At 61.9% G+C, this 12,761-nt stretch overlaps 1 protein-coding gene across 1 annotated transcript; it reads left to right on the plus strand.

Annotated features, from left to right (window-relative positions):
• Window positions 1–3,664: 3,664 nt before the first annotated feature.
• CTSZ (cathepsin Z) lies at window positions 3,665–12,759 on the plus strand. The gene is made up of 6 exons (XM_057702593.1): window positions 3,665–3,966; window positions 4,421–4,584; window positions 8,482–8,661; window positions 10,307–10,457; window positions 11,218–11,380; window positions 12,225–12,759. The coding sequence occupies exons 1-6, from the start codon at window positions 3,815–3,817 to the stop codon at window positions 12,333–12,335; spliced, it is 921 nt and encodes a 306-aa protein (XP_057558576.1). The 5' UTR covers window positions 3,665–3,814; the 3' UTR covers window positions 12,336–12,759.
• The last annotated feature ends 2 nt before the right edge of the window (window positions 12,760–12,761 follow it).

A 12,761-nucleotide genomic window follows, 5' to 3' on the forward strand; every position in this document is an offset into this window, starting at 1 on the left:
CTGCGCCACCACGGAAGCCCGACTGCCCGGCTTTAAACAGCCAGCAGACTGGACCAGGAGAATGGCCCAGGCTGCTCTGCAACGGCTCCTGGACCAGCTCCTGCGTGGGCTGGATGTGAGCTACCGGGCAGGCAGTGGCTGGCGCATTCTGAAGGTGATACTGACGGGCCAAGCTCACGAATGTGACCCCTAAGAGCCGAGTTCCCTCCCAAGCGAGCCTGCGCGGCCAGCAGAGGGTGCGGTGTGGTGGCGATGGCGTTTGGAGACCGCGAACTTGACCCACATTCGCTGCAAAGGGTGAGCGTGAGGGTCTGACCCAGTGGCCATGTGGAGGGAGAGGAGCCTGCAGCTGGTGAGGGAACCATGGTGCCCTGAGAGCCAGCCTTCCCTCCCAGCCCCGCCAGCTTCCATCACAACAAATGCGGTGTCCAGGATGTGGCTCAGCTCTGGAATGTGGAATAATAGGAAATGTCTGCGGCTGCCGGGTGGGGGCAGGCAACCTGGCGCTGAGGACGGAGGAGGAGAGGACGTGGAGGCAATTCCACGCTCAAGGAAAACTCACCTTTGATCTTCCCCTGCAGGTGGGGAGACTGGGCCAGCCCCAGCCTACCTGTAAAGTGTGTGATTTCTTTATTGGGACAAGGGGACACGTCAACCTTATTTTTAGAAGCGAATAGGCTTTTGTGTCATGGCCTTGGATCACGTGTTTGCCAGGAGACTTTGTGGGGCATTAAAAAAAAAAAAAAGACTATTTAAAGCCGCCACCCGTGAGCCTCAGGCTGGGCACAGGTCTCTCAATCTCTCCCTAGCCTCAGTCTTCTCACCTATAAAACAGGTGACAGCATCCGACGCCCACCTCACAGGGGTGTGCAATCTGATCCTTATCAGATGAGAAACACCTTCCATTCGGGAGAGTCTCCTAGATTGTCATTGTATCTGCTCTTAGGCACAGCCGGGGTCGGGAGGGGCGGGGGGAGGTGCAGGGACGACTCAGTTACAGGCAGGCTTCCCAGGGAGAGGCCTTTGTCCTGGTTTCTGGGAAGGGTCTGAGTTTCAAGTATGCAGGGACGGGGCCACACAGGCGAGGAGGGCCTCAAACGGGAGCTGGCCGCGCGCAGTCCCGAGCTCTGCGCCGAGCCTCCTCTGCTCCCGGCAGGTAAGGCGGTGGTGATGCGGCGCACGCCCTCGCAGGCACACAGAGTGGCGCCACAGGGCCCGCAGCCTGCCCCTCAGGTGCCCCGGCTCTGGGGGGAGACGGGCGGGCGGCTCGGGGTGGCCCGTTCAGCAGGTTCTCCTCTCCCTGGGCGCCAGCGGCCTTGGAATTTCACCAGCGCGCCTTTAGAAGGCTCCGGGGCCACACGCCCTAGGCTCACGGCAGCAGTCAGGGCTGTGGCCCCTCCCTCCGCAGACCGCAGCTCTAAGGGACCCAGTGCGGTCTCAGGGACCCCTAAAGGGACACGGCCAGCCCACCCCTCCGAGCCGTGGGCCAGGCGGACATGTGTCCGCGGATCACAGCCAAGTTCAGAGGGAAGAAAGGGCCCAGGGGCTGGGCTTTGCGTGTTGGACCCATCACAGGTGCCAAAGAGGCAGAGGAGGGTCACAGAAGCAGATCTCGCTCACTCCTTCTTCTTGCCTGGAAAGTTGTGGTTTAAAATGTCTGGCCTTCCCCCACTCCTCCTGCCTGATTTTCCCATCACTCTCTGAGTTTGAGTTGCTTCTAGGGCAGGGATAACCCTGGTGCACCACCACCTGTCAACTCTGGATGTCCTATTCATTTCCAGCCTGAAAACGTCCCTGTCCCCCCCCCAACCTTCACTCCCCAGGGCCGAATGCTCCCTGACCTCCCCCCGACCTCTGATCCTTGCTGCAGGCCCTGGCCTACGGACGCTGCGTCATCAGGTAGGCCCAGGTCCAGAATCTGCAGCTCAAAACGAAAATCGGGGTGGGGGGGGTGCAGGCTTGGCCAGCCCCGCATCACACCAAGCACTCAGGGCCCGGTTGACAGCAGGGGTCTCACGCCCACAACGCCAGCCCTGCCTTTCATAACACCTACACGCGTGGACCTCCTTCAAGAATCCCAGGGTACTTTCAGAACATCTCCCACCACTGCAGAAACAGAAGAGCGTGTAGCCTGGCACATTTTCACCCAACATCAGGGATGCGGCCCCAGACCTCTCAGGAGTCATCAGAGGCTGGGCCTAGGGACCGTCTGTGTCCCGCGTTCTAAAACGTGTGGTTCCACTTGTACCTCTTGGGCCGTGACGGTCTGTGGGGACGCCGGGGGCCCCCACAATGTTTGTCACCCTGCAATATTGGGACCATTCTGGTCATTCTTCAGCAGCTATGAGCTTTGGGCTTGTTCTTCAGAGGAGACCAAAACCCCACCTCTTAGGAAGACCTCACCTAGATGACGGATGTCACTGGGGTCACGGGACAATGGTGCCGGCTTGCTTCCTCATGCGGATGGAGGACCCATTGGCCGACTCACCTTGGCCGTGGAGGAGAGAGAGGCGTAGGAAGGGGAAGTCCCGGCTGGCAACACCCTTCCCACACCTGCTACACCCGAGGGAAGGGAAAGGCGCTGGGGCCAGGGCCAGGACACCTGTCGGGGCACAACAGCCTCTGCAGGTGGGTTTCCATGCCCCCACCGGCACCGCTCAAACCTGAGTGTTTTCTCACTAGATCAGTGGCGGGGGGGGGGGCGCCCCATCCCACCTCCTAACCAGGAACTGACAGGCACTAAGGCGCCCAAGGAGCCGACCTTCCAGGAAGATAAAGGACACCTCAGCGGATACAGGCGGTGTCCACACGTTGCCTCAGCGAGAGCATCTCAGGAGCAGGGACCAAGCCCTGCTGGGGTCCTGTGGGCGCCTCAGGGCTACTAAGGGAGGTCACAGAAATGGCTGCAAGTCCTTGAGGCAGCCACCGTGATTTCTGATTGCAGGCTTGGCACCCGCAGAGGGAAAGAGGGAGTGGGTGGGTGGGGTGCCCACGCGGTCCAGGGAAGAGCAGGGTCCCTGCATCCGAGGACCCTGTAGCCAAGGCTGTGCACCCTAGACCAGAAAGCCTGGACCATGTTTTCCCAAGACCAGGGAGGCCAGTCTGTGGGCGGCTTAGGTGACCAGCACTCACGAGGAGCCGGAGGAGGGGAAATTCCTCAGTTAGGAAACCAAGGCTCCCCCGGCCCACTTCTGCTTTTGGTTGTCTGTTTGAACATGAAATGCTTTGTCAGCAGAAATCTCATCAAGCCGTGTTGGAAGTTGGAATCTAGAATTAATGATTCAGGCACTGAGGGAAATTTTCCTTGAGGGGCATTTTCTAGCAGGATCCCGTCTTCCTTCTCTGTACAGAGAAATGTCTCTCCAGGAGGCATCGGGCCTTCGGGAAATGGGGTTCAGAAATCTACGCCAGGGCACAGCTCTGCGGGGAGACCCCTGCGCATCCCCGGAGGTCTGGGCCCAGGTGGGAGGCGGTGAGACCGAGGGGCCCCTCTCCCGGGCCAAGGGTCCCCAGCACCCGAGGCTGGGGACGGCCCCGGGCTGGGAGTGAGGTCCGGCGGCCGGGTAGGCGAGAGGCTGGGGGCCGTGGCGGGCGTGGGGTCGGGCCGGGCCGGGCCTGGCGCGTGACCCGGGCGGGGCGGGGCCGGGTCCCCGGGGGCCGCGGCCGCCCCGCCCCGGGGGAGTGTCCCGCCCGGGCTCAGCCACCTTAAGGGCCGCGCGGGCGGGCCGGCGGGGCGGAGGGGCGGCCGGCGCGGGGTCCGAGGCGGGCTCCGCGCGCGCACGGAGTCGGGGTCCGCCGCAGCGGCGCGGGAGCCATGGCATCGTCCGGGCGGGCGCGGCCGCCGCCGCTGCTGCTGCTGCTGCTGCTGCTGCTGGCGGGCGCGGCGCGGGCCGCCCAGCACTTCCGTCCGGGCCGCGGCTGCTACCGGCCCCTGCGGGGGGACCGGCTCGCCCTGCTCGGGCGCAGGTCGGGGCGGCGGGGGGCCCTCTCCCGGGCGTCGCGCGCTCTCCCGCCGGGGGCCCCGCCGCCTCCGCGGGGCCCGGACCCAGGCCGCCCTGCCCGCCTTGACCTCTGAGGGTCACCGCCGGCCCTGTGCTGGGGGGGCGCGCCCTTTCACATTTGCGGGGCGGGCCGAGCCCCCCCCCGCCCCCCCCCGGTGCCCGAAGCAGGCCAGCCTCGCCGCCCTGGCCTGGGGGGCACTGCGGGCAGAGGGGCCTGGTTCCTGCCCTGGGCGGGGGTGGGGGGTGTGTCCTGCCAACTTCAGATTCCAAGAGGGCGGAGGTCTCCGGCGGGAGGTGGTCGGCTCCCACGCTCTCTCATTTGGGGGAGGGGAGAAGGCGCTGGGAGGGGCGGGGTGCACCCCCCACCCCCACCCCCAGGGGCCCCAGTACGGATTCTGTCGGCGCTGGTCTGTTCCCAGGACATACCCCCGGCCTCATGAGTACCTGTCCCCATCGGATCTGCCCAAGAACTGGGACTGGCGCAACGTGAATGGGGTCAACTACGCCAGCGTCACCAGGAACCAACACATCCCCCAGTACTGTGGCTCCTGCTGGGCCCACGGCACCACCAGCGCCATGGCGGGTAGGTCAGGGCCGCGGCCTGGGTTGACCGTGAGCCAGGAAGGCCCGTCCAGCTTGCCTTCCTGTCAGCACAGGTGGCTGCAGCCCGAGGTGCCAGGGGCCTGCGATTCTGTGGCAGGACTCGGCCTGGGGTGGGGGCTGTCTGCGTCAGGCCCAGGGGAGCGGACCTGGGCCCGTGGGCGCCCGGCAGTCGCAGGACTGAAGACCAGGGACAGACGGCTCCCAGGTGCCTTATCTGCCCCAAAGCTTGTGACCTGGGCTATTGGGGATCAGACCGCAAAGTCAGCGAATCCCCGCTGGTGTTTGGGCATGCGGAAGTGAGGCTGCCCTTCAGCGTGGTTAATATTTGAAATGAGTGCCTGCCCTGGGCTTGGACTATTGAGCAGGGCTGGCTGACTTCTCATCTGGACCTTCGCGCCTGGCCGCAGCGAGGGCGGGAAATCTCGAGGCCGGGGGATCTAGAAAGCTGCTGGGCCTGCCTTGGGAGGGGAGGGAGGGGGACTTCACGCCCACCTGGGCCCTCATTCAGCCCAGGTTCCGGGAGCCTGTGGTCACGCCGGAAGCTCTGGAAACCTGCCTGTGGCGCAGTGTGAAGCCGTCCGACGACAGCGTGGCTGCTGCTGCCCCTGCTCCATGTCGCATCCCATTTAAGCCTCCTGGTTGCCCTGGGGTTGCTCCCACTTTGCAGATGAGGAAACTGAGGCTCTTGGCAGGGAGGTCAGGAGACTAGGCCTTTGTGTGAGTGACAGCCAGGAGCAGAGCCCAGAAGCTGGGCTGGCTTTAGGATGAGGAGCGGGCGCGGGGTCTGGACCCCAGGGCCGGCCAGCTGTAGCGGGGGCACCTGGCGGGTCTCCGTGGTGGCCCTGCCCCATCTCTCCTGGCGGCTGGGTTATACTTTTGACCCTGAGGGAAGAAGGAGGGAGGGGGCAGGTAGGCAGAGCCCCATTTTATTTTACTTAAAAATTTTTTTTGGCCGAGCCCCAAGGCTTGCGGGATCTTAGTTCCCCAACCAGGGATTGAACCCAGGCCCACAGCAGAGGACACGCCGAGTCCTAACCACTGGACCACCAGGGAAGTCCCTGAGCCCCATTTTAAGGTGTAGGAGCTCTTCTGGGCAGCTGGGGAGGCCTCTGACTGGGATGGAGATGGACGGGGCCCCTGGAGAATCTGGAGCTGCTGGGAGACCTCTGGGCCCAGCAGGCAGGCAGGGTGTGGGCGGCCTCGAGCCAGCGGCTCAGGGCAGAGGCCTGGCCTAGAGGAACTGAGAGGGCCTAAGGGTGGGGTTGGGGAAGCTGAAAAGATCACCAGGGGCCCTACCCCCAGGGGAGGGGCCAGGTGGAAGCCTGCGCATCTTAGAGAGGGAGTCACATGCCAAGATTGCCTGGCATAGAGGAGTGCGGGCCCCGAGGGGACAAGGGGTCCCTGTTCAGAGGTCAGCCCTGCACTTGTTGAAGTGGAGTCTCCTGGGTGACGACTGCTTCTCCCCTCTTTCTCCTGGGCGACGACTGCTTCTCCCCTCTTTCTCTTCCTCCTCTAACGGCCTCCCCAGCAGCAGCCATCCTCTTCCTCTTTCGCTGAGAAAACAGAGGCCCCCAGAAGGGGACTTCCACGGTGCCCAGCCCAGCTGCCACCTGCCACGGCTGATCGCAGTGGCCCTGCCCTCCTGTCCCCGGGCATCCAGCGTCTGAGCCCCTGGCCGAGGCCACCGCGGCCGATGCTCAGACCTGGCCATCCCTGAACCCCACCCTGCCTCCAGCCGCCACCCACTTCTAGGCTCCTGGAGGCCTGCAGTCCGCGCTTTCTCCCGCCTCCTCCAACCCCTCCGGCCGCGCTTCCGGCTCCTTGCCAAGGTCACCATCACGGGGCTGCCATGGGCGGGTCTGGTGGTTCCCCCCGGACCTTGCCCTGCCCGGCTGTGCTTGATCAGCCCCCCACCCCAAAGGCTTTCCCCGCCTTTCGCCACAGGACCTCCATCTCCGCCTCCCTGGCCCCCCTTCACCCCCTTCACCGACTCCTCATCCTCCCACTTAGCTTCCGGACATTGGTTTCCCTGGGGCTCTGCGTCTGGACTCGGCCTTCACGCCCACCTGCCGGACACCTCAAACCTTTCGTGCTCCTCCGTTCCGTCACCACCCTCCCCCCCCAAACTGGTTCTTCCCCAGCCTCCCTGATGGCGCCAGGAGAACGCCTTCCTTCCCTCCCTCAGGCCCAAACCCAGGGGCATCTCAGCCTCCTGTTTCTTACCCTCAGACAATCTGGCCACAGGGCTGGGCTCTACCGTCAACGTATATCACGGCCCGACTGGTCCACCTGCCTGAGCGGTCCACCTGCTTCTCCCTTGCTGCCCTGTCTCAGGCCTCAAACAGCTCAGACCCAGGCCAGGTCCCTTTTCTGTTCTTCTAAGATTTCAGGCAGATAAAACAAAACCCTGACTTGCCCAAGAGCCTGTGTAAGCTGGCTCCCCATTCCATGCTGGGACCCAGTTTAGAGACCAAGAGCTGAAGAATGGGGGGACCCTCAGGCCGGGTCCCTGCCCCTCCCACGGGTGCCCCCTCTGTGCGCACGCACCGCCATCCTCTCCCCCCTTTCCCTAGCAGCTCTGCAGCTCCTGCGGCCACACCCGTCTCGCCCGCCACGTGAGCGCACCTGGCTTTTTTGCTTGCTGAACAGGGCCTGGCACACAGTAGGTGACCAGCAGGCCGTGGATGAGCGGGGAAGTGGTGGGGGGAGTGCCGACGTGACCCTCTGGGGGTGGGTCAGGAAGAGGTTGGTTGGGACACAGCGGTGGTGGCAAAGGGGGCCCCCACCCCACCTTCAAGCCTTGCCCAGTGTGGGGCGAGGATAGAGACCTCCACGTCCACGGCAGGGGGGCTGCCGGGGGCCAGCAGCCAGGGTGAGGCCCCGGTCAGTGAAACGTGAGTGAGTTCCTGTTATTTACTGAGCAGCTACTACGTGTCAGGCAGCTGCCGCTGTGACGGCACCACGGGAGATGGTCCACGAACAAGGGAACTGAGGGGAAGGGTGAATGGGTGAAGTGGTGGCAGCTGGAGGGTCCGCGGGCTGGGGAGGGGGCTGTGAGGGCCCAAGACAGATGCCGGCGGGAGGCTGCTGAGAAGGGGCTGGGGACACCTGCGGGGGGGCAGGGGTGACCTGCGCAAGGGGGTCTGCAGAGGGGTATCCAAAGAGCACTGGGGGGTGTGGCCAGGGGCGCAGGGGGAAGGGCTGGGGCACGTCCCGGTGACTGGTCCTGGGTTCCAGAAGGCCCTGGGCTGGTCACATGGACGGATGTAGAGCCCTGTGGGTATAGGGGGTGACCCAGGGGTATGGGGGGGGCCTGGGGAAGGAAGGGGGTGCCTGGAGGGGGCTGCTGGTGGGTGGAGGGCCTGGCCGCTTGCTCTCTGTAGGCTGCAATGAGTTCTGACTTGGAGGCGGGAACTCGAGATGCGGCCAGAGGTGGGGGGCTGTGGGATCATCGCCTCAGGAGCGTGGGGAGGGAGGTGGCTGGAGCCCGTGGAGGGTTGGCTGCAGGGCCCCGCAGGATTCTGTCTGCGGGGAAAGGGGCCCGTGGCCAACCTCAGCTGTCCCCGTGGGGTGTGTTGGCCCAGACACATGGGGAGTGGGAGTGAGAGCCGGGTCACCGACTGGCCCCTGGTCTGGGCTCCCCAGTGCCCTGGGGGGGTGGGTCTCTACCAGCCTTCAGGCAGGACACGCCTGACCTGCCCTGATGGCACTTACAGGTGGGGAGGGGCGTACATCAGTGCCAGGAAGGGCCCGGGAGGCGTCTCTGGAGAGCAGGGACCCCAGGGAGCAGGGGAGGGCCCTCCAGAGAGGGGTGCACCACCCCCGCAGCGGCAGGCTGGGGGAGGGGGCGCTGACCAGCACGGTACCGCCCCCACAGACCGGATCAACATCAAGAGGAAGGGGGCGTGGCCCTCCACGCTGCTGTCCGTGCAGCACGTGATCGACTGCGGCAACGCAGGGTCGTGCCACGGGGGCAACGACATGCCGGTGTGGGAGTATGCCCATCTGCACGGCATCCCCGACGAGACCTGCAACAACTACCAGGCCAAGGACCAAGGTAGGCCCTGCTGTGGCCTTGGCCCCAGGGGAGGGCGGGACAGAGGTGGGAGCGCCAGCAGCCCTGCACCTGGTGGGGCTGGGGGATCAGGAAGCCGGGGCCTGGCGTCCTGGTTGAGAAGACCAACGAAAGAGACTTGGGGCACGGGGTCTCCAGCCTGTGTGCCCCGTGGCCAGGCTGGGCCCTGGTGTTCGGGTTCTGACGTGTTGGCATTTTGGTGGTTTCACAGGCCTTTGTAAGGGGAACGCTTGTGGAGGGAAGAGTGTTTTCCAGGAGCCGGGTGGGGGGAAGCACGCGGGCCGGCCCGGCTCGCGACCCTGGGCCCAGGCTGCCTGTGTCTGGGTGGACCTGGAGGCAAGGGTGCTGCGTGGACCCGTGGACGCAGCTGGCCTGGAGTCGAGATAGTCCTTTCAGGCCGCTCCCCTTGGAAACCAAAGCAAAGTCCAAACACCAGATCCTCAGTGGGTGGTTTTAAGCCACGTGTCTGAACTCCCTCGTGGCCAGAGCAGAGCTGAGACCAACTCAAATGGCCCTTTGAGATGAGGGAGGAGGGCGGCGGTGGGGGGACGCTTGGGGAGCGTCCCCCCACCCTCCATCTATAAAAGGTGTGCTCCAGCCCCCGAGTCTCCCGGAGGCGCCATCTCACGCCCACGGGGTGCCCCTGCCTTGCCTCCCGGGCCGTGTGGCCCAGCCAGAAGGCATCCCCCGAGACTGGGCGAGTGCGTTGTTGAAGGGGTAGATGCAGCAGGGTCAGAGGACCAAGGAGAGGTGTCCAGGATGAAAGGAGCAGGGAGGGCCCCCGAGGGCTCAGAGTCGGGAACCAGGTGGTCCTTGGGGGCCCACCCTGCCGAGAACTGGTCTCGTCCCTCCTCAGCCGGGCCCCTCAAGCCCACCTAGCTCGACAGGGCCAGCTGGGCCTCGTCGGCATCTAATTATTTGCAATAGTCTTGTCTTTGTATTAGCAAATGTGGCCACAGGTCCACCTATTTTCAGGTTGTCCTGGGCACTTGGAATCCAAGGGACAAATTAAAGGGACAGTTTAACCCTCAAGGAGTTTAATGTCCCGGGGGAGGAGTCTGGATACATGTGAAACTATAACAGCAAAAGGCAACATGAAAGCAGTAAAATGTGGGGGCCGCAGGCCCAGGGCAGGATGGACGAGGTGATAAGTGATACTAAGGTCCAGGAAGAACGCAGGAGATGCTGTGGAGTCTTCCACGTCTAACAGCTGCGCTGTTTTTGAAGCCCAGTTCTTGATACCACCTCGAAATAATAAGAAAATGCTTACTTTTTCCCCAAATGTCTTGGCCTATTCACTAGCCAACAATACAGTCTTATTAAAAGTTAGTACTTTAATACCCTCTTCTCAGCTACAGGGTATCGTCCACAGACTTTTCTCCTGGCTTTTAAAGGAAAGGAAAAGTCGCGCTCTTGAGTGCCTACTTTTCCGCGGAGGGCCAGGGAAGGGCTGTCACAACCCCTGCAGCTGAAAGAAGGGCATAATTAAACACCTGAAGGCAAGGTGATTTCCATCACCAGCTAATGGAGCTCGCGGCTAGAAGAGTGGAGAGTGAGTCTGCGAGCACTTCTTTTTCACGGGTTAACGAGGAAAGGGCCTCACGCTGACTCTCCTTGCTGTCCCCAGAGTGTGACAAGTTTAACCAGTGTGGAACATGCACTGAATTCAAAGAGTGCCACATCATCCAGAACTACACCCTCTGGAAGGTTGGTGACTACGGCTCCCTCTCCGGGAGGAACAAGATGATGGCAGAAATCTACGCCAACGGCCCCATCAGGTGAGGAGCCTTGAGACCCCTGTCCGCAGGGGGCAGAGGCCTCTGGTAGATGGGACCCAGGTCATTTTTTTATGTGTTTATGTATTTATTTATTGGCTGCGTTGGGTCTTCGTTGCTGCACGTGGGCTTTCTTTAGTTGCAGAGAGCAGGGGCTACTCTTCGTTGTGGTGCGCGGGCTTCTCATTGCGGTGGCCTCTCTTGTTGCAGAGCACAGGCTCTAAGCACACAGGCTTCAGTAGTTGCAGCACGCAGGCTCACAATTGTGGCTCATGGGCTCTAGAGCACAGGCTCAGTAGTTGTGGTGCACGGACTTAGTTGTTCTGCAGCATGTGGGATCTTCCTGGACCAGGGATCGAACCCGTGTCTCCTGCATTGGTCAGCGGATTCTTAACCACTGGGTCACCAGGGAAGTCCCCAGGACCTGGGTCATTTTCACCCGTTTCCTTCTGGCCAACTTTACCAGCAAGGCTGGAGACACAGCTGCCACAGGAGTTTTCTCAAAAGTAAAGCTCATCGACCCATGTGCCCCTCATAGGATCATTGCAAGGGAAGTAACACATGCGTGGGGAGGTCCCAGAGTGTAGCCAGCACTGTGGGGCTGCCGGGACAGCTTCGGTAGGGAGGATGCCAAGTGAGCAGCAGCAGCAGTTCGGGCAGAATCATCAGGTGTGTGTTACCTGAGTGGGGTCCACACGGCTCTCCCCACCGGTGGTGAACAATGGCCACTGAAAGTGCACGTTCTTGCCCTGCTTGCTCTCAGCTGCGGTATAATGGCAACAGACAAAATGTTGAACTACACCGGCGGCATCTATGCTGAATACGACACAGGGGCCTACATAAACCACATCGTTTCCGTGGCCGGGTGGGGTGTCAGCGATGGGACAGAGTACTGGATCGTCCGGAACTCGTGGGGCGAACCATGGGTAAGACGTTTCCACCGGGACCTCCCTCACTTGGATGGTTCTGGGGGTCCTGTAGCTGAGAACCGCAGCCCTGAGCAGAGGGGCTTCAGGCTCCAGACACGTGGGGTGGGGTCCTGCGCTGCACGGGGGCTGTCCCTGTCCTGTGCATCGTAGCCTGTGTAGCAGCATCCCTGGCCCTACCCGTCCCCCCAGCCCCCAGCTGTGACAACCAAACACTGCTCCAGACATCCTCACGCTTCCTGGGGGTGGGGGTGGGGACGGCCCTGGCTGAGAAGCACTGCTTTAGAAGTTTCCGTGTCGCTAGCTTTTATTCCTTCACAACCATCTCGTTCTTTTTCTTGTCATGTTTTCAGCTCTCCTAAGTAACATGGTGGAGTTTCTTCAAAAATGCTTTTTGAGTTGGGTAAAAAACCCAAGGGAATTAACTGTCAGAATTTTCATTTCTGAAATCTAGTATTAACCATTAACAGCTTAAGATACAAATTCATTATTATGAAATCGGGGAAGGTGATTTATGTTGAAGTGATGAAATGTCAATATTTTTTATTAAACGACTATAAATGGGGATGGTAACAGGTAGTCAAGTCATCTGGTCCAGAGTCAACATTTTAGTTACGTTAATTCACTCTTGGCATACAGGGCCACGTGCCCCTCGTGTTAAATGTTAACCAAGTTAAATACTGCACGAAGGCTGTTTCCAAACAGGGGTCCCAGGAGTGGGAAGGGCAGCGGAGCAGGTGGTGGGGGCTGCGGGCCGCCTGCGCCCGGGGCTGAGTGAGGAGGCCCGTCTGCGCTGAGGGCAGGCGGGGTGGGCTGACGCGTGTCCCGCCCCCCCCACCACCAGGGTGAGAGAGGCTGGATGCGCATTGTGACCAGCGCCTACAAGGGCGGGAAGGGCGCCGACTACAACCTCGCCATCGAGAACAGCTGCTCGTTCGGCGACCCCATCGTTTAGGCCGACGACCCCAGAGGAGCGGCTCGGGAAGAAGCCATCACACCAGCCATAGCCAGAGAGGTCCCACCTTCACGGGCACCGGGTGGTACCATGTGCTCTGAAGAAACTGGAGGGGGACGGCCGTCGCAATGCCGCAGGGGGAGAGTTGGGGAGGGGGCGACCCGGCACCCGCGCAGGACGCTTCCTGCCGGGAGGACGCAGCGAACCTCCACCCGGAGAAGAGTGACCCGCAAGGCAGGGAGTGATGTGACCTCCGTTTTCTTCAATAAAGGATTTGGCAACTGTGGTCTGTGATGTATTAAGAAGTAAAACACTTGACACTTGTCACCAGTTCCTCTGTCACCTTGAAATCAATGGTGGGGCAGAAGGGGGAGAGGAGATTTTAAGTTGCCCAAGCAATGAATAAAACGCACACTTCACACCAGA

The sequence above is a fragment of the Hippopotamus amphibius genome, chromosome 12 (assembly GCF_030028045.1).
Source record: "Hippopotamus amphibius kiboko isolate mHipAmp2 chromosome 12, mHipAmp2.hap2, whole genome shotgun sequence".
Classification (NCBI taxonomy): domain Eukaryota; kingdom Metazoa; phylum Chordata; class Mammalia; order Artiodactyla; family Hippopotamidae; genus Hippopotamus; species Hippopotamus amphibius.

Coding starts and splice junctions, on each gene's coding strand:
- CTSZ (XM_057702593.1), top strand. CDS start 3,815: ATGGCATCGTCCGGGCGGGCGCGGCCGCCGCCGCTGCTGCTGCTGCTG. Junction 10,458..11,217: donor TACGCCAACGGCCCCATCAG/GTGAGGAGCCTT, acceptor GCTTGCTCTCAG/CTGCGGTATAATGGCAACAG. Junction 11,381..12,224: donor ACTCGTGGGGCGAACCATGG/GTAAGACGTTTC, acceptor CCCCACCACCAG/GGTGAGAGAGGCTGGATGCG.